General features: G+C 63.2%; 2 protein-coding genes and 2 long non-coding RNA genes across 9 annotated transcripts; 2 read left to right on the top strand and 2 right to left on the bottom strand.

The window, feature by feature from the left end:
* Positions 1 to 103: 103 nt before the first annotated feature.
* ZNF512B (zinc finger protein 512B) lies at positions 104 to 9,661 on the top strand. Its single transcript, XM_086702754.1, has 17 exons — positions 104 to 222; positions 2,136 to 2,261; positions 2,552 to 2,694; positions 3,057 to 3,185; positions 3,305 to 3,999; positions 4,082 to 4,308; positions 4,425 to 4,496; positions 4,594 to 4,740; positions 4,904 to 5,028; positions 5,100 to 5,192; positions 5,399 to 5,497; positions 5,597 to 5,767; positions 5,997 to 6,191; positions 6,418 to 6,519; positions 6,822 to 6,884; positions 7,445 to 7,543; positions 7,897 to 9,661. The coding sequence occupies exons 2-17, from the start codon at positions 2,138 to 2,140 to the stop codon at positions 8,146 to 8,148; spliced, it is 2,736 nt and encodes a 911-aa protein (XP_086558880.1). The 5' UTR covers positions 104 to 222; positions 2,136 to 2,137; the 3' UTR covers positions 8,149 to 9,661.
* Positions 9,662 to 11,420: 1,759 nt separating this feature from the next.
* Positions 11,421 to 18,061, bottom strand: LOC147582895 (uncharacterized). The gene is made up of 2 exons (XR_015249611.1): positions 14,985 to 18,061; positions 11,421 to 14,165 (listed from the first exon to the last, which is right to left on the bottom strand). It is a non-coding gene; the product is annotated as an uncharacterized LOC147582895 (long non-coding RNA).
* On the top strand, positions 11,619 to 24,991 carry UCKL1 (uridine-cytidine kinase 1 like 1). 6 transcript variants are annotated; one of them, XM_086702757.1, is made up of 16 exons: positions 11,619 to 11,814; positions 12,774 to 12,875; positions 18,056 to 18,243; positions 18,415 to 18,521; positions 18,637 to 18,807; positions 18,893 to 18,964; positions 20,098 to 20,287; positions 20,380 to 20,441; positions 22,444 to 22,463; positions 23,457 to 23,555; positions 23,627 to 23,720; positions 23,818 to 23,880; positions 23,984 to 24,106; positions 24,305 to 24,412; positions 24,481 to 24,637; positions 24,740 to 24,991. In XM_086702757.1, the coding sequence occupies exons 1-16, from the start codon at positions 11,702 to 11,704 to the stop codon at positions 24,841 to 24,843; spliced, it is 1,773 nt and encodes a 590-aa protein (XP_086558883.1). In that variant the 5' UTR covers positions 11,619 to 11,701; the 3' UTR covers positions 24,844 to 24,991. The 6 variants fall into 6 exon arrangements, with proteins under 6 accessions (XP_086558883.1, XP_086558885.1, XP_086558886.1 ...); XM_086702758.1 differs by lacking the exon at positions 11,619 to 11,814 and adding an exon at positions 12,286 to 12,658; XM_086702759.1 differs by lacking the exon at positions 12,774 to 12,875 and having other exon boundaries at positions 11,623 to 11,814.
* On the bottom strand, positions 24,951 to 27,421 carry LOC147582894 (uncharacterized). The gene is made up of 2 exons (XR_015249613.1): positions 25,885 to 27,421; positions 24,951 to 25,516 (listed from the first exon to the last, which is right to left on the bottom strand). It is a non-coding gene; the product is annotated as an uncharacterized LOC147582894 (long non-coding RNA).
* Positions 27,422 to 27,427: the final 6 nt, after the last annotated feature.

Below are 27,427 nucleotides of genomic sequence, written 5' to 3'. Positions count from 1 at the left end.
CCCTCCCCCCCAACCCGTTCCTCCCCGTCGCGGCGCGGCTGCAGGAATACCGCGAGAGTTCGCCCCCTCCCCCCCTACAGTAAAACTGTCAAAGGTGGGAGGGGCGGGAGCGCGCATGTGCGCAGCGCGGCGCGCAGCCTGCGCCGCCCGGACCCCGCGCCCCGCGCCCCGCGCCCCGGCCCCGGCCCCCCGCCTCGGCCGCCGTCCCGCAGGGCGCCGCAGGTAAGCACCCGGCCGCGCCCTGGGCCGGGCCCCGGGGCAGCCCTCGCTCGGCCGCGTCCCCGACCCTGACCCCGCACGCAGGTCGTCGGGGGGGGAACCGGGCCCGGAGCCCCCGCCCGCCGCCCCCCGCCGCGCCCCGACCCCCCCCCCCCACCCCGCCCCGCGCCGCGCCCCGCGCCCCGCGCCGGCGCCGCGCTCCTGTCTCCTCCTTCTCCAGAAAAAGTCGCCATTTTGGTTCACTGCCTTCGCCCCCCCTCCCCCCCTGCACCCGCGATCGGCCCTTTCGGGGCCAGGCCGGGGCCCCGCACCCCGGCTGCAGGTGACAGGTGTGTGGCGAGGCCAGTCGCCAGGTGTACGTTTCCTGGCCGGGTTCATCCGCGCGCCCGGCCTGTGCCGAGGTCCCCCCCCCCCCCCCCCCCCCCCGCCAGCGTTGCTTGTGGCGCCCCCTCCCCCCTGCGAGGGTCCCACCTTTGCCACCCTGCTAGGTCCTCTGACAGGGTGGAATCTCTTTTCCTCCTGTTGTTCTAGTCACAGGTCGTGGATGGAAGGAGGGTGTCTGCTCCCTAGGCCAGCCCTGGCCCCAGGCCCCCCAACTCTGAGTTCTCCGCCCAAGCCGGAGAGATTGCAAAGTGGGTTCTTGGTAGGCACCAACATCCCAGGCTGGTGGAATCATCATGGCGTTGGGATGACTGATGCTGGCATGTCTCCTTTGGAAGTTTTGGTGTGAAGACTTCAGAGAAGTTTGTTTAGGCCCGTGTAGACCCGAACCTCCCCCTGGGCTCAGGATATGGGCACCCCCTTGGTAATGAGCAGTGATTGTCCTTACCAGAGACCTCAGTCTCTGGATCCCCTCTAGGCGCTGCAGTCCCTCCCCGCTTCCTCTGATGTAAGTTCGTTAGGAACTGCCAGAGGAGGGGCTGCCTGCCCACACAACACCCCCCCCCCCTTCCTGTGGCCTTAGGTGTCCCTGTAGGAGGATCCTGTAGGGCTGAGCTCAAGAGTCCCTCCCCAGAGCTCTCAGGGTCTGGAGTCCCCCAGCAGAACAGGCCCAGGATGTCCAGCCTCAGGCAGCGGGGTAATCCCTGTGGCCGATGGCCTGGCAGTTTCTGGAGTGGCACTGGTGGACCTGTAGGTGGGGGACAGATAGGCTTTTGAGGGTGGAGGTGGAGAGGAGGTCAGCCAGGTGGAGGGTGGCTGAGGGATTCCTGCTGGAGACAAGGCTGAGAAGAAAGTCAGGTAGAATGGTTCAGCTGGCATGGGGACTAGAAACAGGTGCTCCTGGGATCCTCAGTCCTTGATCTGCACCCCCCCCCCCTCAGGGGAATTTATTCAGTTGAGTAGGCTAGGGGCCTGCAGTGCCCATCTTGGCCATCTTCCATCTGTGTCCTGGAGAGAAGGGTCCAGGGGTGCATGTCCAGGTAGGGTGGCATTGCCTTCGGTCTGAGTGGGGCCGTGGAGTAAGGTGTCCCAAGGTGCTGGGCCAGAACGGCTTGTGAGCTAGCAGCCATATTAGTGTCATAATTGGCCCCTGGGAGGGATGCTGTCGGTCTCTTTCTTCCTGAACGCTCCACCTCTTCAGGGGCTGCCCGCAGCTCAGTACCAGGTATGATTCATGGCACGTTTTAGGACTGTGTGTCTGGGGACAAAGGAAGTCTATGAGAGCCGATGAGGGTTTCGGGACAGTTAGGTGCTTCCAAGATGATTGTGTCTCCTGGATAATCTGGGGAGACCTCAGCTGGGCAGCCCCTACCCTAAACCAGAAGCCTCCATCACCTACCATACATACACAGGTGGGCAGGCTCTCCTCCCCTGAGCCGGAGAGGGGCCTATCTGGGGGCAGGGTTTAAGAGTAGTCCATTCAAGTCCTGAGTCGGGCCTGGTGAGCCTCACAGGTTTGTCTACTTGCTCTGCAGAAATGACCGATCCCTTCTGTGTTGGAGGAGGCCGCCGGCTCCCAGGATCCACCAAGAGTGGACCTGGGAAGGATGGAGGCCGGAACGAAGTCCGACTTCCTGTGCTGCATGACCCTCCAAAATTGGGTAAGAGGGATCAGGCCAAGGTCAACTCCAGGTGACCACAGGCAGCTGCTACTGGTTGTGGGACTCCTTTTCAGCTCCCAGCTCCCCCAGTAGTCTAGTTCCTGGGTGCTCAGCTGGGCCGCCTGGGCCCCTGGATTCTTGTCCTGGGCTGACTACAGTCACAGTCTCCCACTCCCCATGCTTCGCTGTGGGGGGGAGTGGGGCTTCCTCCAGGCCTGAGCAGCCCTCTGGGTGGCAGGTGAGGCTGTGGGGAATGCAGCTTCCAAGCCTTGGCATATCATGTGTTGCAGGGATGCCGGTGGTCCGGGGCGGGCAGACGGTGCCCAGCCAGGGCCCACTCTGCTTTGACCCGGGGAGTCCAGCCAGTGACAGGACGGAAGGGAAGAAAAAGGGGCGTCCAAAAGCCGAGAACCAGGCCCTCCGAGACATTCCTGTGAGCTCCCTGAAGGCGGGGGTGGGACTCATGCTGGGGTCTGCTTGTCAAGGCCACCACCCTGCCTTTGCTTGCTTTTCACACACCAGCCCCAAGCCCTCAGCTTGCGTCAGAGGTCGCTCTGTGCTTTCTGGCTTCATGGTGCGGCCTGGGACCCAGTGGGTCACATTTGTGGGGTTCCTAGGACAGGTCAAGTACACCATCGCTGCTTGGGGTGGCCTGAATCTCGCTGCACTTCTGAGGTTGAAGGGCTCCTGGAGCCTGTCTGCCCTGCAGGCCTGGGGAGGAGACGGAGGCTGGGCTTGGGTTGGCAGAGACTTGGCTGGCTGAGGGGTCAGCAGCCTCACCTTTTCCATGTCCAGCTCTCCCTGATGAACCAGTGGAAAGATGAATTCAAGGCGCACTCAAGGGTGAAGTGTCCAAACTCAGGGTGCTGGCTGGAGTTCCCCAGCATCTACGGGCTCAAGTACCATTACCAGCGGTGCCAAGGGGTAAGGGGCTGTGGGGCAGGGAAATAGAGGCCTGGGGCCCGCCCTGCCCCACCTGTCTGCTCAGGGCGTGTCTGGGCAGAGGCCTGGGCTGCCATCCCATGCCTGCCCTCTCCACCCAGGGTGCCATCTCAGAAAGGCTGACCTTTCCCTGCCCCTTCTGTGAGGCTGCGTTCACTTCCAAGACCCAGCTGGAGAAGCACCGGATTTGGAACCACATGGACCGACCCCTGCCTGCCCCTAAGCCTGGGCCGGTCAGCCGGCCGGTCACTATCAGCCGGCCCGTTGGGGTCAGCAAGCCCATTGGAGTGAGCAAACCTGTCACCGTTGGCAAACCCGTGGGTGTCAGCAAACCCATCGGCATCAGCAAGCCAGTGACGGTCAGCAGGCCTGTGCCAGTCACCAAGCCAGTGACAGTCAGCAGACCTGTGCCGGTCACCAAGGCTATCACGGTCAGCAGGCCTGTGCCGGTCACCAAACCCATACCGGTCACCAAGTCCGTGCCGGTCACCAAACCCGTGCCGGTCACCAAGGCAGTGAGTCTCAACAAGCCAGTGCCAGTCACCAAGTCCGTGCCGGTGACCAAACCAGTGACCATCAACAAACCGGTGCCGATGACAAAACTTGTGACAGTTACGAAACCCATGCCAGTCACGAAGCCGGTGACGGTCAGCAGGCCCATTGTGGTCAGTAAGCCAGTGACGGTCAGCAGGCCCATTGCCATCAGCAGACACACACCACCTTGCAAAATGGTGCTGCTGACCAAGTCCGAGAACAAAACTCCTCGAGCCACAGGGAGGAGCAGTGGTAAGAAAAGGTACGGGGGCTCCTTTCAGGTTGGAGGTGGTAACAGGGTCAGAAGTGGGCCCTCCTGCCCCTCACCTGCCTGCTCCCTGCAGGGCTGCGGACAGCCTGGATGCATGCCCCATCCTGCCAAAGCAGGCGAGGCCGGAGAATGGGGAGTATGGCCCATCCACCACGGGCCACACCTCGGCCTTCCAGCTGAGCACAGACCCCGGCAGCAGCCCCCTTTCTCTGGGCAGCAGGCCCTTGGGGAGCAAGGAGGCACCGAGGGCCACAGGCCCTGTGTCCCCACCTGAGGAGGGAGCGGAGCGCACAAAGCACAGTAAGACGAGAGGGGGGAGGCAGTGGCTGGGGTGGGGGTAGCGGTCTGTTGGCCCAGGCCTCCCGACGGTTATTTGACCAGAAACCTTGGGCCCTGTTTTCTCTCCCCCGAGTCAGGAAGGAAACAGAAGACACCCAAGAAGTTTACAGGGGAGCAGCCGTCCATCTCAGGGACCTTCGGACTCAAAGGTGAGGCCCTAGCCAGTACAGCATCTGGGGCTCGACACATGCACAAGTATGCCTGCACCCTTGGCTCACACCTGCCCCATCCTGTATGTGCACACAGGCCTGGCCAAGGCAGAGGACAAATCCCGCCTGCACCGTGCCAAGAAGCAGGAGGGGCCGGGCCCCGAGGATGTGCGCAAGAAGGTGCTGGCTCCTGCTAGCACGGTCAGCAAGGACGTGCCGGCCCCCACGGCCCACCCAGCTCCAGGTGGGGGGGCTGCCATGTGCAGGGCCCAGGACAGATCTCAACTCTGGGGCAGATCCTGGACCACAGGGACTGGGGGCTGAGTGTGGACCGTGGGTCCTGTGCTTGGCATCCAGGGCGTCCGGGAGCCCCCACCAGCCCCTGAGGCCCTGGCCCTGCCCTACAGGTGGCCCTGAGGAGCAGTGGCAGCGGGCCATCCATGAACGGGGGGAGGCTGTCTGCCCCACCTGCAACGTGGTCACCCGAAAGACCCTCGTGGGGCTTAAGAAGCACATGGAGGTGTGTCAGAAGGTAAGGCTGCCCGGGGTCCCAGGCGGGGAAGTGCCCAGACTCAGCTTCTCACAACAGGGGCATGTCTGCAGCTGCAGGATGCTCTCAAGTGCCAGCACTGCCGGAAACAGTTCAAGTCCAAGGCCGGCCTCAACTACCACACCATGGCAGAGCACAGCGCCAAGGTATGCCCTGACCCACCAGCCGCTAGCCTCCTAGTCCATCTCACCGCACCCCACCCTGCCTGATCTGCCCACTGAGCTCTCGTCCCCACGTGGCAGCAGAACTTAGTGGTTCCCATGCCTGACCTTGGACACCTGTGGCCCTGACCCCTGGGCTGGGGCAGGGGCCCTGTGGTGGTGGGGATATTAAGGCTGGGCCTGCCCCCCAGCCCTCTGACGCCGAGGCCTCGGAGGGGAGTGAGCAGGAGGAGCGGGAGCGGCTGCGCAAGGTGCTGAAGCAGATGGGGAGGCTGCGCTGCCCCCAGGAGGTCAGTGGGATGGGGGGGTGGCGGGGCGCACTGCGCGGGGCGCTGGGCGTGGGATGGGACACAGCCCCTTGCTGGCCACTTACCCGACTCTGACCCCAGGGCTGCGGGGCCGCCTTCTCCAGCCTCATGGGCTACCAGTACCACCAGCGACGCTGCGGAAAGCCTCCCTGTGAAGTGGACAGCCCCTCCTTTCCCTGCACGCACTGTGGAAAGACCTACCGCTCCAAGGCCGGACACGATTACCACATGCGCTCGGAGCACACGGCCCCAGTGAGCAGCCTGTGGCCTGGGTCCTCTTGCCCCTGGGGTACCAAGCATGTGTGTCGCGTGCCATCTGCTATGTGTGCTCCCCCTTCCCTTTCTGGGGGCTACGTGCATGGGGCCTAGCGAGCCTGGGACCCCCGAGTGCCCGTGTTCGCTGCCTGGGGCACGTACCTCTGTCTCTCTGCACCCCGTGCCACTTGGTCCCTGTTGCTCACCCTGTCTTCCTGCTCTGCAGCCGCCTGAGGAGCCTGAGGACAAGCCCCCCGAAACTGAGGACCTCTTGGGTGTGGAGCGGACCCCCAGCGGCCGCATCCGCCGCACGTCAGCCCAGGTTGCCGTGTTCCACCTGCAAGAGATTGCAGAGGACGAACTGGCTCGAGACTGGACCAAGCGGCGGGTGAAGGATGACTTAGTACCTGAGACTGCCCGGGTGAGCTCCCGTCCCCGAACAGGGTGTGACCTAGCTTGGGGTCCCCTGCGGCGGCCCCGCCCCTGCGACTTGGCCCGTTTGCTGGCCTTCCAGGTTCACATCTGCCATCTGTGGGGGGCACAGTCAGGTCCTTAGAGCAGGTGGGGTCGGCTCTGGCCTGGCATTCAGTAGCCTCCCATTAACACAGGCCCCCTGGGCTCACCCTGGTGCTCACCTGCTTTTACAGCTCAACTATACTCGGCCAGGCCTCCCCACACTTAACCCCCAGTTGTTGGAGGCGTGGAAGAATGAAGTCAAGGAGAAAGGCCACGTCAACTGCCCCAATGACGTGAGTTGAGGCAGGCTGGTGGGTGGGTGTGGGGACCCTGGGGCTGAGGAGTAAAGAGCCCAGGTGTGGCCCTGGGTAGGAGGTCTCCAAGTGATCAGCCAACCTGTGATCTCTGCAGGGTCCTTAGATGGAGCCCCATAATCTCAGCTTTAGAGGTCTAGCCTGCCCATATCCCAGGACCCCTGGGGTCAAGCCCCCCACTTACCCCAGAGGCCCCATAATCCCTCAGCCAGGGGTACGCGTGTGTCTGTGTGGGGACATCTGCTGGGAGGCCCTCCCCCACCGTTGTCTCCTGTCCCCAGTGCTGTGAAGCCATCTACTCCAGTGTGTCCGGCCTTAAGGCCCATCTCGCCAGCTGCAGCAAGGTCAGTCCCCTGGCCCTTTCCCGTGGTGGGGTAGGTGCTCTGCACTCCCAGCCAACCCTTAGGGGCTCCGGCATGTTGGGTGTGTGACCCCACCCCGGTGGGGCAGGGACCGGCCAGTGCCCGATGGCCAGCCCAGCCCAGGACACTTCAGCATTCTCCAACCCTATCCATGAGTCCATTGGCCCAAGTTGTTCTGCCCACAGGGGCTTCTTGTCTGTGTGGGTGTAAGCGGGCACAGTGGACCTGGGCTTGGGGTGAGGGGCCTTAGGCCAAGGCTGCAGCCCTTCCCCAAGGCACGTTCCTCTTCCCATCCTCTCCTTATCCCTTACCTCCCCTGCAGCGGGGGCAGCTCAGAGGTCCTGCCACACAGAAGCCTTGATGGGTCCCTAAGCTCACCCATTGAGCACCCAACAAGATGAGCTGTAGTTGCTGCCCCGACCCTATAGCCACACAGGTGCGGGAAGAGGGCCGGGGTTCCCTGCTTAGATCTGGTGCTTCTGGTATTCCAAGGGGTGGGGTGGGGTCAATATCTGGGGGCTGGCCTGCCTGATGCCTTGCAGGGAGACCACCTGGTGGGAAAGTACTGCTGTCTGCTGTGTCCAAAGGAGTTCAGCTCTGAGAGTGGCGTCAAGTATCACATCCTGAAGACCCATGCAGAGGTGGGATGGGCTGAGACACCTGCTGAGCCTGCAGCAGATGGGCTGGCCCCAGGCAGGGGATTGGGCCGGGGCGGGAATGGTGGGGTAATAGCTTGTGTGGCCTTTGAGCAAGCAGCCAAGGTTGAGAAATCTGGTGGTTTCAAAAAAAAAAAAAAAAAAAAAACAAGAAAAGGAAAGAAGAAATCTGGTGGGGTTGTTTCAAAGTGGCTTCTGGCTTCCCTGGAGGACGGGAGGAGCTTGGGCACCACTCCCCCACACCCCGAGCAGGGGCACCGTAGTGCAGCGGCCTGCCTGGCCCCAGTGCCTAGCATCCTCCTGCCTCGGGGTCTACATTGCGGTGTTTTTCTTTCCAGAACTGGTTCCGTACTTCGGCTGACCCACTTCCCAAACACAGGAGCCAGGACTCACTGGCACCCAAGAAGGAAGAGAAGAAGAGTCTGGCAGGTGGGAAGAAGCGAGGCCGAAAGCCCAAGGAGCGGACCCCTGAGGAGCCCGCACCCAAGATGCCCCCACGTCGAGACGACTGGCCCCCAGGAGGCAGAGACAAAGGGGCCCGGGGCTCCACTGGCCGGAAGGTGGGAGCCAGCAAAGCTCCCGAGAAGTGAGCAGAGTGGCTGGCAGGTGGGTGGGGCCTGGTCCCCACACTGGACACCAAGCCCACTCTGTTCAGGGTGGGGGTAGCTAGCTCCAGGACTTCCTGCCCTCCAGTTCTCCACCCCCCACCCCTGCCTATTCATCTGTCCAGCGGAGGCAGCCAGTCCCTCTCTCCTTCCTGACGGCCCTTCCCGTGTGCAGGCTGCACAGGGCACACCTGGGCTGGTTCTCTGGGGGGAGGCCCGTGGCAGCAACGGAAGTGCAATAGCTTGGAGGGACATTTATGGGCCTGGTGGAGTCTGGGGCCCTGGATGGGCAGGAAGAGGGTCTGTGGCTTAGGCTCAGCGCCACGGGGTAGAGCAAGGCAGGCAGATGGCCTTCACCATGCAAGCTCCCGGCCCCGTCTGCTTTCTCAGGCCCAAGGCTTGGGGGTCCTCGGTGACCCATGGTTCTGGGCTGATGAGGGCAACTGAGCAGCCTCACCTTTCTACCCAACACTGGACCCCAGCACCCCCAGCTACCTCCCAGGACAGACCCTGAGTCTGACTGCTACCATGCTGACCAGACAGCCGCCCTACCGTGGCCTCCCTCGTCCTTCCACATCTGGCTCCTCTGCTTCTGTTCTCTACCTCTCCAGGCCCACCCTCCCCTGCCTGTGTGACCCCTGCTGTGCTCGGGCCCCTGCCCCACTGGCCCCTGTCCGTCACAGTGGGTGGAGGTGGCCCTGTTCGTGGGCTCTCCTGCCATCCTGTCTTCATGGGTGCTCCCTGCCTGGGGCAGGGGGAGGGTTCTGCTCTCACCTGCAGGGCTGCTGGAGCGGGGAGGGGGGGGGGGGCGGTGAAGGGGTCACATGGAGCATAGCTTTGCCTCCAATCTCCAGCTTTGCTAAAACCACTGCTCTAGGTTGGGGCAGCCCCGTGGGCCAGGGATGGGCCAGTCTGGTCTGGGGCCCACAGGCATGTGGGGCATGGAACTGGGGCCCAGCTCTGAGGAGTAATCCCTGTGGGAATCAGCCTTCTGTCTGCTGGTCTGGGTTGGCCTGTGGCTAAGCTCCCATGGGAGTCTCCTCCCCCCCCCCCCCCCTTTTTTTTTACCTGCCCTTTTGTTTCTGGTTGTGTGGTCTTTCGATATGAGAGCTGAAGGCCAGGAGGGGGCTTGGCCAAGGTCACGTTGTGTTGGTGGCAGCTCTGTGCTGGCTCTTTTGGGGCTCAGAGCGTGGCTAGGTCTGCAGGTTGACCAGGGTTCAGGCTGGAGTCCAGGGCACCCACAGGAGGTGGCCAAACCGCCTCTGGCCTCCTCCCTGGGCCCCACTTTCCAGCTTCGGCAGTGTAGGGAGGAGGAAGGTACTCGGAGCCACTGGGTTTGGACAGAGGTTATTTCCCACTGGGGGGTAGAGGGTGGGCTGAGGGCTCGGCCTTGCCGATCCTGGACGATGTGAATTTTGATATTTGCCCGTGTGCGTGTATCTCCTGGGTGTAGTGGATGCCAGTCTTGTTGCTGTGACAAGTAACAACCTTTTTTTTATTCTGTTTTTTATACAAAAACAACAATCCGACATTTTGGTGCTAAGGGTTTCCTGGTGCCGACGGTGGATCTAGGGGCCGAGGGGGTGTCTCTCCCCTGCTCAGGGAGGCGGTGCTGACCGGGCACCTCTCTGCCCCTCAGCTCCCGTCCTCATCTAGTCACAGGAGAGGAGGGGCCCTAAGCCAGGCTTGGCTCTCCTGGCCCTGCAGTAGGGAGACAGATTCTAGGGGGGTTTGGGGGCTGGTCATGCTGCCCGTCTCCAGTTTCCTTCCTTTGGCCAAAAGGCTCTTGGGCAACCCCGGCCTGTGTGCTAGGGAGGGGGTGTAGAGACCTGGACTACCCCCACTCACACACACCTTGATTTGATCAAAGACTGGAGGCATGGACGGATGGATGTGATCCAGCGTCAAACACGAAGGGAGGGCAGCGTGGGCAGAAAGACTTTTCTGTGTTCCTGGGTGTCACTATGGTAATACAGCTGGTGGAGGCAGAGGTGGGATCAGGCAGCCACTGGGTGGGGGGGGGGGGAGGGGGGGGCAGCCTTGGGCAGGGAGGGGATGCAGGTGCTGGCAGGAGCCCCAGGTGCATTTGTCTTTGTCACCAATGGCTGGAGGAGGTTGGACCTCAACACCTCTGCTGGGGACGGCCGCCCGCCCCAGCCTCTCAGGTACTTGGCCCTTGGGGAACGGGGGGCTGGTTTTTTGCTGGGGGGTGAGTTTCCAGGTCACCCCCTGAAGTCCACAGTTGGTCCCTGGTTTGGGAACCCTGCCTAGATGTGTGGGAAGAGGTGGGGTCCTGGATAACTTGATGTTTAGCACTTTAACCCCCTTCTTTGTCTTTAAAGTGGGTGTGGGGGGCTGCTACCAAAAGTGACTATTGGGTCGGACCCCTCTCTCCCTTCTTCCCTTCCTGCTTCCCATGTTCTGGTGAGTGGCAGTGGCGAGCTGGTGGGCAGAGCCCTCCTCCAAAGTGGGCAGAGCCCTGGGCGGCTCAGCGGGATCCGCCCACCTCCCACTCTGGTGGGAATCCAGCCAGGTAACCGCCTGGCCTTGATTGACACCTTCAGTGAGAGGGACTGGAGTGGCAGACCCCCAGGGCATGGTGGGCGTGAACCCTGCCCAAGACCCAAGCCCAGGGCACAATGCCAGGTCCCTTTCTGAAGATCTACCTCTGGCCCAGCCCACCCACCCGTGAGAACAGGAACGGCCCGACTGAAGGGGCTGACACTTCACACAAAAATAGGATGCACTTTATTTGCTTGTGCAAAGGCAGTTGAGGGTGTATTCTGGTGTGAGGTGATCAGTGGCCCTCCCAGCGGTAGCCCCCTCCTGTCCCTCTGGTTCAGAAGGGAGGGAATGGGTGCACCCTGACCCACGGGGGGCAGGGCTGTCCCGGTGTGTCCAGTTCGATGGGCCCCAGGTGGCTTACCCTGGAGGCCTGGGGGTCGCGGGCGGGGGGGGGGGGGGGGCGCCGGCCAGTACCTCTGGCCTGGCAGCCACACATCCTGTGCTTTGGGTTTCTTGGTTTGGGTTTTTTAATACCGGTTCTCCGTACATAAGTGCATTTCGGAAGAGAGGTTCCAGCTATCACTTGTAACCGTATATATACATATATATTCTATCTACAAAGTGTTTATTTGCAAGATGTTTTGACGGTGAGCTCGGGCCCTGCCCGCCTTGTGACCATCTGTCCCCGGTCCTCGTCCCCGCCTCCCGGCCCCATGTGGCGCGGGGGTGGGCCATCAACTGTATGTATTAAATATGACTGTATCAAATAAATGTTTATTGATTTTTTTCCAGGGGCTTTGTGCTGCTGAGTTTGTGGTAAAGCTCGGGGTGGGATCTTTCCCTGCAGACGACGCCCGTCCGCCCGCTCCCAGCGGGTGAGGCCGGACTACGAGTCCCGGCACGCACAGCCGCACGGCCTTGTGGGACTTGTAGTCCGCACGGCGCGCCAGCGAGTGTGCGGCGCAAAGCCCCGAACTACGACTCCCGGCGGCCAGCCCCGGAGACGCGGCCCGCGGAGAGGCCTCAGAGTTCCATGGCGGCGCCCTCAGCCTCTGCTGACGCGCCCCGCTTGCCTCCGCCGCCCGCTGCGGCGGGAGACGGGCCCGACCGGCCGGCGGAGAGGAGCGAGGCCTCGTGCGAGGACCGGTAGGCGCGCCCCGCAGAGCACGGGCTGGGGGCCGCGCACGCCCTCTCGCGTCCGCCGTGTGAGCCGGAGTCCGCGGTGCGGTGGGGCGTCCGCCTGCGGGCAGGGCGACCTCGACGGGCTGGGTCTGGACACGCGGGGGGGGGGGCCCGGCCGCGGTGGGAGGTTCCTCCGGGCCTGGCGGGGCCGGCGGCGCTGAGCCCGGAGGTGAGACCGTGTCCGCCCCGCGGCTCCTCGATGGCCGGCGGCACCGGGTTCATGGGCAGGGCCTGCCGGGCGCCCAGTCCGAGGTTCTGCGGATAAAGCGGATTCTGCACGTAGCTGGCGTGGACTTTGTTGTCTGTCCCGAGGGGACGGGGAGGGCCCCTGGGCTGGAGCATCTGAGGTGGTCAGTGTGTTCTGGAATCCGCCGGGACTCAGGCCCTGCTCCACCTAAGAGGCCAGGGTTCGTGAGTCTGGGGTAGATCGTGCCTGCTGCCTTCCGCCTGCCCCACCTGTTGTGCCGAGCCGCCAGGCTCTGGGGAGGCTTTGCAAGAGTTGAAGTTGGAAGGGTAGAGCGGGGGCAGGGCCATTTTGTCACCCTGACTGGGGAGATGGAAGAGGCCAAGAGGAAATGGGCTCCTACTGAGCTCCTGGGGCCAGGCCCACCAGGGGGCGGTGGCTGAGCCGCGATCCGGAGCGACCCCCTGCACTTCCGGGTCTAAACTGTCGCTTCAGGAAGGCTCTGCGAGGGCCGCAGGTTGTGGGGGTCCAAGGAAACCACGGTTCCAGCCCGGGCATCTCATCTCGGGACTTGGGTGATCTCTCCAAGGCAGAAATGCTGTGTGCCTGGATTCCTCCAGAATGGTCTGGGTGCCAGGGCAACCTCTTTCTTGGAGGGAGGAGAGGGGCGGGGGCGGTGGGGGGTGGGGAGGGTTAAGGGATGAGGCGAGGCTGCCCTGAGATGACAGCTCTCCTTCAGGAGCCGCCAGATCGCAGGAGGCTGTGCAGGCCCTGAGGAGCATTGTGTGTCCTTCCCATCTCACACCTTCCCAGCAAAAAGTGACTATATGCCTGGCACAGGGTGAGTCTTGTAGGACTTGAGTCTGTGACACCTGCTTGTTCCAAAGAATCTTTGAGGTAGCCCAAGATCAGAGAGGATAAAGCTAGGTAGGCCCTTGAGAAAAGCACTCCCTGAGGACACAGATAGGTGGCAGCTGCATTCAGGGCCCCATCCTGCGTGCAGAATCATGTAGTGGGCTTGGGTGCCCCCCCGTGATGTCCAGGGAAGCATAGGTCGTCGGAAGAGAGCCAGGACCTGGGAGCCGTAAGTGGAGACTCCAGCACGCTTTCTCCAGAGGCCCATGGGGTCTACCCTGGAACTGCCTCTGGACTTCACGGTTGTCCCTTGATGCTGGCTGGTGTCCTGAGGGCTGTTCCTCTGTGCTGCCCCCACAGTCCCTGCACACCCCCCAAGAGCCCCGGAGCTGGGTCTGGTTGGCATTTTAGGTGTATGTGCCAGTGCCCCTGAGCTAAGGCTCTCCCTGACCACCCTTCCAGCTTCTTCCACATCCTTGCGGACGCATTGGTATGGTTTGTCCACTTTGCCCTTGTGTTTTGTCTGCTTGCCCCTCTAGAGGGTTAGCTCCGTGAGGACAGAGACTCCAACTCCCTTAGCACTGGACATGCTGATGGGTAAATGAGAATGGTGGTGATAACAGTGAACCCCTGGGGCTGTCTCCTGGTGCGGTCCTGGTGGAGGTGGGTTTGCAGCTATGGGAATGGAGGGAGGCTGGCTAGACCCGCCCAGAGCAGCAGGAACAAGGGACTTCTGCAGGGAGGTTTCCAGGGTAATGGGGTAGGGGCTGTGCAAGTCTCTGGAGCCTGTTTTTGGCTCCTTTAAGGCTGCAGCCCCCCAGTGTTCCACCTGCCCTGAGAATACTCCCCTGACACCTCTGTCTCTGAGCAGTCTGGGGTCCACGGGGCCTGGCTCCTCCCTCCTCCATCCAGCCTCATTTGACTCATCCAGCAAACTTCCTAAACCTGGACAGAGTGTCAGGCACCAGTGAAGGCCCTGGTGCTGCATGCCCCAACTCTGCAGCCCTGTCCAGGACAGCTCCAGCCTCCCAAGTGTGGGCCAGCCCTGCCCGCTTGTCCAGGCCAGGGAGCAGGAGGGGGAAGCGCTTGTGGGCAAAGTTGGACAGTTCAGTTCTGCCTCCAAGTGCCTCTGGACAGGGAGGCAGACACACCCTTGTTACCTGGGCGGCCAGGAGCGGCCCCTCTTCAGGTATGTGAGCCCCATCTGGAATCTTCTCTTCCCTGAGCCTCCGTGTTGTTAGAAGCCAGGAGAAAAGCTGGAAAGGAGGCTGAGGACCTAGGGATGCAGACCGCTTCACACACTGCAGTAAAGATCTTTTGGCTGACCCACCCTTGCTGAGGCTGGGGCTGAACCCATTCTTTCTGCTGCTGTCAGGCTAGAGAATGACTGTTTCCCCTGGCTGAACACGCAGCACTGGGTGGCCTTGGGGGATGAACTGGAGCCTACCCCTGGAGGGGGTGGGGCAGGTGGATAGAGTTTCAGGTTTGTTTATGCCTCTAGAAGGCACCTTGGGGCCAAGAGTGTGACGCTCAGCGCAGCATTGACATTCAGCAAGACTTGGCCAGGAGAGACCTCAGATTTCCCTGTTCTGTAGGGGTGTAGGAGAGGATTGGTTTTACAGTCCCAAGCAGGCCTGGGGTCTGGAGTTTTTTCCATGGTGTTCTAGGAGGGGTGCACTGTGGTCCTCGGCAAGCACTGGGCCAGCAGTGCACCAGCCGGTGCACAGGCCAGGGCAGGCCTGAGGTCTGCCAGGGCCACAGGACACTGTTCTTTTCAGCAGGGTCAGTGCTATTAATATCAGGAAAGTGCACAGCCCCCAGCCGGGTGATCCTCTTAATGCCCGTGGCCTCAGCCTCTGAGGCCGGCAGTGAGTGCTGTTCCTTCCACACGGGAGGCTCTTCAGACCCAACCCCAGCTCCTCACCTGCAGCACTTCCTGCCCACACATGGAGGGACAGTTCAGGTGTCTCCTGAGCTGTCCAAGGGGGCCACTGTGGGTCTAAGTGGCCCTGTGGAGATGCTCCTGCACACACCTGGGATCACCCTGCTGTCCACTGTCCCCTGTGTCCCAGCCATGAGCAGCCCCCCAGCTTACCCTGGCATCAGGATCTCGGGATGCTGGGCCCTCGGAGCGGAAGGCAGGTGAGTGGCAGGCCTGTTGTCCCCCGCGGCTGTAGTGAGGCAACTGCCTTTGCAGTGTCTTGGCCGCTGGCAGCCCCATGTAGCGTGTGTCCGATCAACGTAGGGAAACAGGCCGGGTAGGTGCTCGTGAGGGGCCAGGCAGGGCTGGCCGCCAGCAGGGTCTGGTTTTGCTTGGGGCTGTCTGTTACAGGTGAGTCTCTGTTGTGGCTCATAATCCTTTGGTTTGAGATTAGCTTTTGTCACTGTAGCCAGAAGCACCCCGACCATCTGTTGACTGAGAAATGAGATCTTTTGTGCGATGTTCCCATTTCCAAGGTCGTGTCGCCGAGAAAATGGGGTGCGGCTTGCTCTGAGGTCACAGCGCGGCTTTGTCCCTGATTCCCAGAGAGAGACGGGGCTTTGGAGAAGGCAGTGCAGCTGGAGTTGGCTGCAGACCCAGCCTGATGCCTTTCCGGCCCATCACACGCCCTAGATGGGGCGGCGCCCTAGACGGGGCGGGTTTCTGGCAAAGCTCTCTCTGCCCTACTTTCAGCTCTTCCTGGCGCACGGGTACTCTTCCCTGGAATGGTCCCAGGCTGTTGGCAGCATGAGCCTCAGAAGTTGTCAGTGGTGGTGGCCGTCATTACCTCAGTAGTACAATGAACACTCACAAATAGGGACTCTGAGTTTCCTGCTGGAGAGGCCAGGCCACTGCGCCGGGGTGAGAAGCAGGGGACGGGAGCGATGCCAGCCCCAGGCCTACGCTGCCCTGAGGCGGTCCTGCGTGGGCATGCTCAGCACGAGCGCACAAGAGCGCGTTCTTTGAGATGGGGAGGACTTCCTCCATTGCAAGTCAGGTTTTCCACATTGGAGTGTGCTCGCAGAAGGCACGGGGCTGGACTTTGTTCTCTGCCCACCGTCACCCCCAGGGCCACCGCAGGGCTGGCTCCACTCTCCCGAATGGGCCATCTGTCATCTCCAGAGCGAGCGGCGGGCCGCCTGCTTGGGAGGGCAACACATTGGTGAGCCGTGGGGGCTGTGTGCTCAGTGTGGTTAGACGAATACGTCCGGTGTTAGATCACACAGCACTGCCCTCTGCCCAGGTCCTGGAGATACTGCTGCTTGGTGCATGCTTTCCCCACCCCCGCACTGTGTCCCTCTCTGGTTTGACTGAATGGGCGTGTGGGCGGCACTGCTGGGGTGGCTCCATGCTGGGCAGAAGCCCCCACATGCTTGCTGTTGGGTGACAGTGCCTAGGGCTGTCCTCGCTCCAGATTGCTGTCTCCAGAGCCACAGAGGTGACACTGAGCACACAGACAGGCTAATCACCTCCAGCGCTGGCTCCTTGTGCTGTCCTGGCAAGGAGCAGCGGCAGTCCTGTGCTGTCTGTCCCCCAGGATGCGGCCACGTGTTTCCTGTCGTGTGGTGGGCGGTTTCTTGCTGCTGAAGTTGTCCTCTCAACACACCAGTAGGCTCCCGAGCGCTACCTGTCACGCCTTTGGCTTCAGCTAATTCCTCCCACGCCCAACACATGTGCACCCCACCTTCCCGGCTCTTGCAGGCTGTTCCAGAGGCAGGAAGGCACTGTCACGGGCCTGGGTGAGCTGGCAGCACCCTTGCCGGGGCATGGGTCTGCGGCCCGGTTCCAGGCACCCTGCGGCCCGGCACTGCTGGTTGTAGGGGTGGCAGCAGACTTCACAGACTGTAGTCCTCTCTGTGCGCCCCGTTTTGTTCACGCACCCTCAAATGAAGGTGTGTGCAGGCGGGCGGTTTTATGTAAATATATAAATGAGTTCGTGTCTCATGGCACTGGACTTTCTCACCCAGCCATACTTCCAGGACGCCTTCCCTGTCTCTGTTCATCCCCGGCTCTCCTGCTAGTACTGTGAGCAGCACTCATCACCAGGGTCCTGGACCAGGGGTGGACAGCAGTGCTGCAGAAAGCGTTCCGCAGGGAACGACTTGCCCAGCGCGTCCACATGGTTCCCTGCCCTGTCTTCCCACCCGCCGGGGGCTCTGCCCGGATAGTCAGTAGTTGTGCTGGGCCTGCCTTGAAGCCTGCCTTGAAGCCTCGGGAGCAGGTCAGCAAGGTGATGCTTTGGCCAGCCCAGTCTCTCTCTCATGCGGTGGCCAGAAATGCCTTCTCCCTGGGCTTGTCCTGGCCTTGCAACCATCTTTACACCAGGCTTTTGTGTCCAAGCCTCTCAGCACAGACTCTGAGCAGGCATCAGGCAGACACTGCCTCCCAGCTGGGCCACTCAGCCAAATTGAATGTCCCCGGAGCTGCCGCTCTTGGGATTTGAGGCCTTGGGCCAGCAGCCACACCGTGCCCTTCTGAAATGACAGAGACATCAGCATGTCCCTTCGGCACTAGGGGGACAGCATGGGCAGGACAGAACACAGATGCCGTCCGTGCCTTCCCTGGATTGAGTTTTCCAGCTCGTAGCCCCTGGGGGCCGCTGCCTTCTGCCCGGAGTTTGCAGCGTGCTGGAGGGCAAGAAGCAAGGGCCTCCCTGTAGGCCTCCCAGTGCAGGGCCTTCCTCCTGCACCCATCCACTCTGCCGCCCTGCCCAGCTTTCCCGTCAGCAGCTTCTGTCTCCGGAGCCCCTCTCCCTGTGTACCCGACGGGGTGGCAGGGATCAGATCATATAAAACAAGAGGACTGCCCAGAGAGTGTCCTGGGAGGAAACATAGTCCTCCACGGGGTCTTGACTGCCATTGGTGTGCCCCTCTCATCTCCTGAAAGGACAGGGGCCCTATGGAGCCCGCTGGTGCCCAGCCTACGAGGAAAGAGGAGCCAGGCCCAAGATGGCAGTCCTCGTTGCCCTGTGTTTGCTGTCCCTCTGAACTTGTGTGGGCAGTGGCAGTCCGAGGCCCGGAGCCCTGTGGGTGGGCTGCGGGTGGCTTTTTGTGTATGCCCCAATTGAGTCTGCCCCCCCCCCCGCGCCGTGCCCGTGTGCCTGCACGGGGGCTGCGCCCCACGGCGGCCACGCCAGGCCCGACACAGGACGGCAGAGGCGAGCGTGTACTCCTTCTCTGCAGCAGCAACGCGGAGTCCTTGGACAGGCTCCTCCCGGCTGTGGGCACCAGGCGCTCGCCCCGGAAGCGCACCACCAGCCAGTGCAAGTCTGAGCCGCCCCTGCTGCGCACCAGCAAGCGCACCATCTACACAGCCGGGCGGCCGCCCTGGTACAACGAGCATGGCACGCAGTCCAAGGAGGCCTTCGCCATCGGTGAGCAAGGCCCGCGGCGGGAGGGGGAGGTCAGGCAGGACCTGTCATCGAGCACCTGAGCAGCAGCTCCACTGACGTCAGCAGCCTCGTGCCCCTCAGTTGTGTCAGGGAACCCATCTGGGAGGACGGCTGGGCGGCCCTTGCTCAGGGTCACTCTGCCCCTTCCCGCAGGCCTGGGAGGTGGCAGCGCCTCCGGGAAGACAACTGTGGCCAGGATGATCATCGAGGCCCTGGACGTGCCCTGGGTGGTCTTGCTGTCCATGGACTCCTTCTACAAGGTGAGGAGCACTCCCGTACGTGCAGGCCACGTCCTCAGAGGGGCCTGGAGCCCCCGCCCCGGCCCCGGTCATGGCGGGGAGGGGTACACAGAGCCCCTGCCTCCTCCCCCTACAGGTGCTCACCACGCAGCAGCAGGAGCAGGCTGCCCGCAACAACTTCAACTTTGACCATCCAGACGCCTTTGACTTTGACCTCATTGTGTCCACCCTCAAGAAGCTGAAGCAGGGCAAGAGTGTCAAGGTTCCCGTGTACGACTTCACCACCCACAGCCGGAAGAAAGACTGGGTAGGCCCGCTGGGCTCGGCCTGTGCCTATCCTCCTGGGAGCACGGTGGGCACAGAGGGTGAACCACTGCACGATTCCTTTGCAGAAAACGCTCTATGGTGCAAACGTCATCATCTTCGAGGGCATCATGGCCTTTGCTGACAAGACACTGCTGGAGGTGAGAGCAGGGCTCGAGGCTGACGGCCGGGGACGCCCACCCCGGCTCAGCTCCCTGCCCCCGCTGTGGTTCTAACCTCAAACCTTGCCTCCTCCAAGCAGGCCAAGCCACTGGCTCTGACAGGTGCATGGCCACCTGTCCCATCCTTGTGGTGCAGTCACTGGGTGTTGGGTGAGGAATGGCTACTCTGTGGGGAGCCAGTCAGGACGTTGGGTCAGGCAGACCCGCCACTCCCACAGAGAGACTGGAAATGCCCTTGGTGGGGGAGGCAGCCTGAGGAGGGGCTCCCTTCCAGGTCGGGGTGCAAGCCCTGGGCCAGGGCCTCTACTGTGTTTTCTTTCTCTTCTGACCCTTACTCACCCTCTTCGTGCCTGTGTTTCCTTTGCTGTTCTTTGGGGCTCATGCAGGCACTGAGGCCAGAGTGACCTTGGGGTGGTGGGTGTGGGTTTGCGTGTGTGCACGTGCGTGCTCTTGCCTGGGATGGAGGCGGGCCCTTGTGTCTGTGCCGCCTGCGTGGTGCACCCCTGACCCCTGGGAGGCATGCACAGCCACATCCATCCCGCCAGGCCATGCTGTGCGGGGCTCCCTCTCCTGCCCCTGCTGAGGCCCATCGGGGGAGGCCTGTGCTCACAGCCAGCTGTGCCAGATCCGCTCCTGGTTCCTTGTAGTTCTGAGGCCAGCGAGTTTGGGCTGAGGCTCAGGGAACTCCGCTGCCCACCGTACAGCAGTGCCCAGCCCCACATCCGCCCGTTCTAGGCCAGACCTGAACTCACCAAGCCCAAGAACCATGACGGGGGATGTGGTGGGGAGGGAACAAGTCCCCAGTCCCCTGATGTGTGTGAGGGCACGTAGATAGCGGACGACCCACGGTAGTGGTGCCGGCTCCACCTGCCTCGGGAACCAGTACCCATCCGGTGGCCTTTGGCTGAAGCCCTTGGTGGACAGCGCCCCCACGCAACGTGTACATGCCCCCACAGCCACGCACACTGCCAGCCAGAGGTACCAGCCAGACCCTCAAGGTGCCCCAAGGTCAGCACACAGCCCAGAGATCTTTGCAGGAACTGGTCCCGATGTCGCCCACACCGGCCCTGCCGGTGGCACGCCCCGCTCAGCAGCCGGCTCTCCCCATCCAGCTCCTGGACATGAAGATCTTTGTGGACACAGACTCTGACATCCGCCTCGTGCGACGGCTGCGTCGGGACATCAGCGAGCGAGGCCGAGACATCGAGGGCGTCATCAAGCAGTACAACAAGTTCGTCAAACCTGCCTTCGACCAGTACATCCAGCCCACCATGCGTGTGGCAGACATCGTGGTGCCCTGGGGTGAGCCTGCAGACCCACCTGCCCTGGGGATGTGGGCAGAGGAGGCCTTGGTTGCCCGTGTCACCCTCCTGACCTGTCCTGTGCCGTCCCAGGGAGCGGGAACACAGTGGCCATCGACTTGATCGTGCAGCACATGCACAGCCAGCTGGAGGAGGTGAGTCAGCTGGGCCAGGTTCCCAGCTACCTGCAGCCCGCCCAGCCCCACTCCCTGCCTCCCTACAGCTACCATCCACAGCCACCTGCTCTGCAGCCCCCGTGTATTTACTGTCCCCTGCCACGTTCTGGCCCTCCAGTGTCCCAGGCCTGCTCGGTCAGCCTTGCTGCCCACCAGCCCCTGGCCCTTTGTGCTGGCCGGAGGCAGCTGGGTTCCCTGAGGAAGCGTGGAGTGTACAGGTGCCTTCTGGTGTTTCCGGCCTGAGCTGGGCCTTGAGTGGAAGGGTGCACTCCTGTTCTTCCCAAAGCTTCCAGGGACCGTTGGGTGTCAGTGCTGGGTGCTGTGTCCCGAACACTCCAGGAGGGGTGCCCCAACCTGAAGTTACATGCGCTGGGCTGGCTAAGGGCACTGCCCACCGCTCTGGGCAGGCTCCGTGATGGGGTGCTGGAAGCCTGAGGAATGAGGAACAGAGCCCCAGGAGTCCTGGCTCTTACTGCCCAGTCCAGAGGGTGCCCAGGTCACAGGCCGTAACAGCTGGTTCCCTCCCATGGTTGGCAGCTGCCTCGGACGATCCCTTGGTGGGGCTGTGGCAGGTCCGTTCCTGGGTGGGGGTGGCCCAGCTGGCCAGGGTGCACGGTGGCGAGGGGCTGTGCTGTCCGGTGACTGCGAGGTGAGCAGCGCTACCATCACTGACGTGCCACCCCATTCCCTTGTGTCTCCCTGTGTTGCTGCCGCAGCGTGAGCTCAGTGTCAGGTAAGACTCCCTACACCTGTCTGCACAGACGGAGGCATTTCCAACATCCACAGGCAGCTCAGAATTTGGGTTGTCACCTGGGCAGGCGGGAGGGTCCTCTCCTGTCATGCCCACCCTTGGGCAGCCCTGCCCCAGGCACGGAAGGGACAGTGTGGTGGCCCCCACACTGCTTTTGCCTGTCCTTGTTGGCAGGTGAGGAAACTAAGGCACAGAGATGTTAAGGAACTTACCCAAGGTCACACAGAGCCCTGACTCTGCCCTGGTCAGACCTCTCTGGAGGCCTCTCCCTAGCATGGGGCTGGTTGCACGGGGTCTGACGCCAGAGGGCACAGCTGTGCTGAGCCAGCCCTGTTGGGTGCCCCCCAGGTCAGTGGCTACAGGCCTGCCCCTCAGAAGCTAGAGGGAGGGCCTGGGTTTATACCTCCTTTGCCTGATCTGAGGGTCCGGTCTGGATTCCCACAGATGGTGGTGAGGCCTCGGCCCCCTGGCCCCCTGCCCATCTGGCCCTGGAGAGAGCGAGAGCCAGGAGCTCTGAATGCACCAGGGCCCCAAGGGAGCAGAGGAAGCACCTACCCCACACAGTGCTCAGCATGAATGAATGAATGAATGAATGAATGAATGAATGAATGACCTGCCTTTAGCCCAGGCTTTCTGTGGGATCGGAAAAGCACCAGGAGAGCCCCCGGTTCACAACTGGGAGCCCCAGCCGCTGCGTTGGGAATGCCTCCAGGGCCAGTCACTGGCCCCTCCAGCGTCCTGCCCTCGCTTCAATCACTGCTTGGCTCTCCTCCAGACCGGGGCACCTGCAGGGATTGTCCTGTCAGGCCCTCTGGAAGCCTCTGTTGTGAGAATACAACAAGCCTGGGGTTTCAGACTTGAGAAAACACCCAGATGCTGCTGCCGGCTAGTTCCCCTTCTCTGGCCAGCCACGGAAGTGGTGGCTGGCGGCCGCTCGCCTCTGTCAGCCCCAGGAAGTGTTGCTGGTGGGCGGTCGGCGGCGGGGACAGGCAGGCAGGCAGGCAGGCCTCGGGGCGGGGGGCCGTGCCTCGGAGAGCAAAGCCTCCAGGGGTCCCCCAGTCGCCCGCCACCTGCCTCTCTCTCTCTCTCAGGCCAGCTAGCCGGAGGCTGCGGGGGCTGCCCGCGCTCCCTTGCTAAATGCTCTTTTTCTCTTTGTTCTTTTCCTCTTTGTAAACCCTTGGGTTTCCTGCCCTGTTCCCTCCCCGAACGTACTCTTCACCTGGCGAGCAGAGGAAGCTGCGCTGGGATATGTGAGGACAGAGTGCGCTCTGGTTGTGCTGCTGCTGTGCTGTGCGCTGCTGGGGGAGGGGGGCTGCTGTCCCCGCCCCTGCTCCGCCCTCCCCCGGCTCTGCCCCGCCCCCCTGCTCTGCTCCGCCCTCCCCCGGCTCTGCTCTCCGCTCCGCTCTCCCCAAGCTCTGCCCTCTGCCCCGCCCCCTCTGCTCTGCTCCGCCTTCCCCCGGCTCTGCCCCGCCCCCTCTGCTCTGCTCCGCCCTCCCCCAGCTCTGCCCCGCCCCCTGCCCTCTGCTCCGCCCTCCCCCAGCTCTGCCCTCTGCCCCGCCCCCTCTGCTCTGCTCCGCCTTCCCCCAGCTCTGCCCCGCCCCCTGCCCTCTGCTCCGCCCTCCCCCAGCTCTGCCCCGCCCCCTGCCCTCTGCTCCGCCCTCCCCCAGCTCTGCCCTCTGCCCCGCCCCCTCTGCTCCGTCCTGCCCCGCCCCCTCTGTTCCCCACTTCCCCCCCCCCCCCTCCTCTCCCCACTCCAGGCCTGGTGCAGCAGGGGTGGCCCTGAGCTAGATTTGCTCCTGTCTTCTGAGAGGGTGGTGCATCACCTGGAGGGAAGGGTCAGGGTGAAGTTTGGCCCTGAAGCTCAGTTGTTGCCCAGAGAGACATGTTCTGGGGTCGGGGACCAGTCGCCCTTCCTGGGCGCTGAGACTCCTTCTCCCTCCCACTGCCTGGTCCCCTTTCGCTTTCTCCCGAGCAAGGCCCGGAGGGGATTGGGGCTGGGAGGGGAGGCTGACACCGTAGCCCCTCGCTTTCCCACCTGAAGGTCAGCTGCTCTGCCTTCGCCTGGCGGGCGTATCTCGGGGTGGGGCCCTCCCTCCAGGTCGGCCACAGGGAGGCGGCGGCCCCCACTCTGCACGCCCCACCGTCCCCCTCACATCTGCCCCACACACAGTGTCGGAGCGGGAGGATGGGGCGCCAGGAGGAGACACCCCTTCTTGAGTCCCCCAATTGGCTTGTGTTTCCAGGGCCGCACTGGCCTCGGCGCACCAGTGCCACCCTCTGCCTCAGACGCTGAGTGTCCTCGAGAGCACGCCGCAGGTGCGAGGCATGCACACCATCATCAGGTGAGAGCCCTTCTGTAGGACGAGGTGGCCCCTGGCGGCCCACCCCTTTGCTTAACGCCACCGGCCCACAGGGACAAGGAGACCAGCCGTGACGAATTCATCTTCTACTCCAAGCGGTTGATGCGGCTGCTCATTGAGCATGCGCTCTCCTTCCTGCCCTTCCAGGTGCGGGGCGGGGGGGGGGGGGGGGGGGGGGGGGCGGGGGAGCGGGATGTGGGCGGCCCCTCGTGCTCACGAGCGCCCCCACCCCCTCTGTGCGCAGGACTGCGTCGTGCAGACCCCGCAGGGGCAGGACTACGCGGGCAAGTGCTATGCGGGGAAGCAGGTACCGGCGGGGCCGGCCGCAGCCGGGGGGCGAGACTGGGGCAGCTGGGGAGGCGAGGCAGTAGGTCCGGCCAGCTCAACGCCCCCCACCCCCGGGCCCCCAGATCACTGGCGTGTCCATCCTGCGGGCCGGTGAGACGATGGAGCCCGCGCTGAGGGCCGTGTGCAAAGACGTGCGCATAGGCACTATCCTCATCCAGACCAACCAGCTCACTGGGGAGCCCGAGGTGCGGGGCCGGAAGGAGCCTGGAGGGCAGGGGCCAAGGGGCGCAGGGAGCCTGGAGGGCACGGGGGGGGGGGGGGGGGGGGGGGGAGGGGGAGGGGGGGGGAGGCGGTGGTAATCCGGGGCGGGGAGCGTCCGGAGGGCAGCCCTGGCTTTGTGCCGGCTCTGACTCCGGCTCCGACTCCACTCCGGCTCCTCGCAGCTCCACTACCTGCGGCTGCCCAAGGACATTAGTGACGACCATGTCATCCTGATGGACTGCACCGTGTCCACGGGCGCTGCAGCCATGATGGCCGTGCGGGTGCTCTTGGTGAGTGGGTTGGAGGGGGCCGCCGGCCGCAGGGCTGGCTTGGAATTCACTGGCCCCTTACCGTGCAGGACCATGACGTGCCGGAGGACAAGATCTTCTTGCTGTCGCTGCTCATGGCGGAGATGGGTGTTCACTCGGTGGCGTATGCTTTCCCGCAAGTGAGGATCCTCACCACAGCTGTGGACAAGCGCGTCAATGACCTCTTTCGCATCATCCCTGGCATCGGTGAGGCCGCGCAGGGCCGGTCAGCGGTGCTCGGGAGGTGGGGGGGGGGGGGGGGCTCTGGCGGCCCGAATCCCCGCCACGAGGGCCTGCTTCCTTCCCCAGGGAACTTCGGTGACCGCTACTTCGGGACCGACGCTGTTCCTGACGGCAGTGATGAGGAAGAGTGGCCTCCACGAGCGAGCCTGAGCGAGCCTGAGCGAGCCTGAGCCCTCCTGCCCTCGCCCCCACCCAGCCTCTTCCCGCCTCGGGTGGCCTTGCTTACAGAGATGTCAGTAACTTATTTCAGTTTAAAAAAAGACGTTACCGCTGTAACTCACTCTGTACGTTTTATAAAATAAAGTTCAGGGAAATGAAGCCGTGACTGATGGGTGAGGGGCACCTGAGCGCTGCCCTGCCTGGGACCGAGGTGCGGAGCCACCACGGAGAGGAAGAGTCCAGGGGCCTGGCCTTCTCCACAGCACAACAGGCACCCCCGGTCTCGCGCTGGCCTTTCCCGGCGATCCGGGCTCAGTGCCGGATTTAGGAGGGCACAGCTCCTGGCTCTGCTAGACGGGGCCCTGGGTGGCCGCGGGGACCTGGGGCTCTGGGTCTCAAGAGACAGCCTCCGCAGCCGCCTCCCACCCCCACCATGTGTTTGTAGTATCGGGGAGGGGAGTGGGGCGGAAATCAGCGTGTGGGCGGCGGTAGGAGGGAGTGACGAGTGGATCCCAGCCACTGACAAGAGCCCCAAGTTGCAGCAGAGATGGCGGGGCCTCAGCGGCCGGCCGTGCTGTGTGGAACCAGAAACCCACCTCCGGCCCTGCCTTCGTTGCCACCGGGCTCGAGGGTGTGTGGGCTTCTCTCGCTCCCCTCCAGACGGTGGGTCTGTGGCAGGCCGGCCTGGGTGTGGGTGTGTGGGACGCAGATGCTTGGGCTGCTGGGGGTGGGCTGCCGGGCACCCCCAGCCTTCGTCCCCCTCTTTCTTCCAGGGCTGGCTCTTGCCGCTTTCCTGCCTTCCTGATCTCCTTGGTGTCCCCCCCCCCCCCCCACCAAAAGACCATGTCATGGAAAAGCTTGCGGGGGTGTGGACAGGAAGTCACTGGGTGGGGGCCAGGCCAAGGGCAGGCAGATAAAGGCAGGAGGCTGTCCGAGGGGTGGCCAGGCACCAGGGACAGAGCACGGACATGGGCCCCAGAGGTCAGCAGGAGGGGCTTCTGCCCAAGCTGGTGAGTAGACCCCCCTCCCCATGTTCTGGGGCCCCCGCTCACCCATTCTAACATCCTTGTGCTGTGTGCCGGGAACCTGGCCTGGCCCTGCTTAGGAGATAACCTGGGGCAGTGAGGCTGGGAACGTGCCATTTGGTCACACTGGGTCTTTCCAGAACAGAAATAGGGCAAACCGTTAATGAGGGTCCAGGCAGAGGCTAGGTTATTCCTCGGAGGGCCCCCCAGAGCCCAGCTAGGGGCTGACCAGCTCCCAGAGAATAACTCAAACCCACACACGTACACCCACGTATCAACACGACGCACACACATCAGCACACGGCAAATCCACAGGCACGTGTGCGTGTGCACAACGCAGCTGGAAGGAAAGGGCCCAGTCGCCCCTGCCCAACTCAGCCAGCCTCTGGGGGAGGACGAGTTCCTCCCGTTTCTTGAGGGTCAGTGGGGGCCTAGGGCAGAATCGGGAGACGGGAAGCCTGAACCAGAGGACCTGCCCCCTCAGGCTGTGGTCCCTTCGTCCAAGGCAACTTGGGGAAGCTAGGCCATGGGCTTGGGGGAGGGTGGGTGGGGGTTCTTGAGCCCATCTCCTGCCGGGTCCTGTTGGGGGCGGGGAGTAGAAGTAGGTCACCTTGCAAACGGCGCTGGGGGAGGGTCTTCAGGCTGCCAGAGAAAGGAGGGGACAATTCCTCTGGGCCTTGGGGCCTCTTAGTCCCAGAGATAGGACCAGAATCCAAGGTCCAAGACTTTCCTGGGAACCACAGTCAACACAGCTTCTGGGCACATCGGGGGGTTCCAGTTGGGGCAGAAGGCGTGGGTGAGGCCCTCCAGGGATGGATGAGCCCATCCCCAGGACACTCTCCGGTGGCCCTCATGCTGCCTTTCCAGGCATCTGGGCTCCTCCGGGCCCAGCAGAAGCTGAGGGGTGGGGGTGGGGGGGCAGGTGCCTGGGGGAGAAGTTGAGGAGAGCTGGGAAGACGGGGCTACAGCCGGAGCCCATCCCACGCTGGTCCAGAAGCTCCCGTGACATGGTGGGTGTCCTTCGCCAGCTGCCCCCGGGCGGTGCCTCTAGGACTGTCCAACCTGAGAATGGTGTCTCCGGGGTCAGTCTCAGGTTCGTCAGCCCGTGAGGTGCCACCCCTTTGCCAGCAGCGGCTGCCACAAGGCGAGGAGCGATGCCCCCCCCCCCCCCCCCCCCCCCGGGGCCTGGCCGGAAGGGAAGCTTGGGGAGCCCCAGACCGGCATTAGGCACATCTGGTGGTCACGCTCAGTCGGGCAAGTCAGCCAGGTTGTCAGCAGTGGACTCTGGGGGCTGCTACGGGCCTGGGGCAAGACTCCACCCCTCACGGGGCCTCAGCTGCGCCCCGCCCCGCCCCCCACCGAACCGCAAGGTGCCCGGATTCCTGGCCGGGCTCGCTCGGGCTCAGCAGCCTGGAGCCGTGGGTTTGCTCTGAGCAGGACGGGAGGGAGCGGCAGATTCAGAGGCGCGAAGGGGCCCGGCGGGGGCTAGCGGGTGGGTTTTCAGCTGGCCTCGGGTCGAAGGGCAAGAAGGGGGTAATTCGCACATGGGGCTCACGAGGACCCACCTCTT

Source organism: Puma concolor, chromosome A3 (genome assembly GCF_028749965.1).
Source record: "Puma concolor isolate L17-30 chromosome A3, mPumCon1.1.hap2, whole genome shotgun sequence".
Classification (NCBI taxonomy): Eukaryota; Metazoa; Chordata; class Mammalia; order Carnivora; family Felidae; genus Puma; species Puma concolor.
This window is presented reverse-complemented; position numbering and strand designations above follow the sequence as displayed.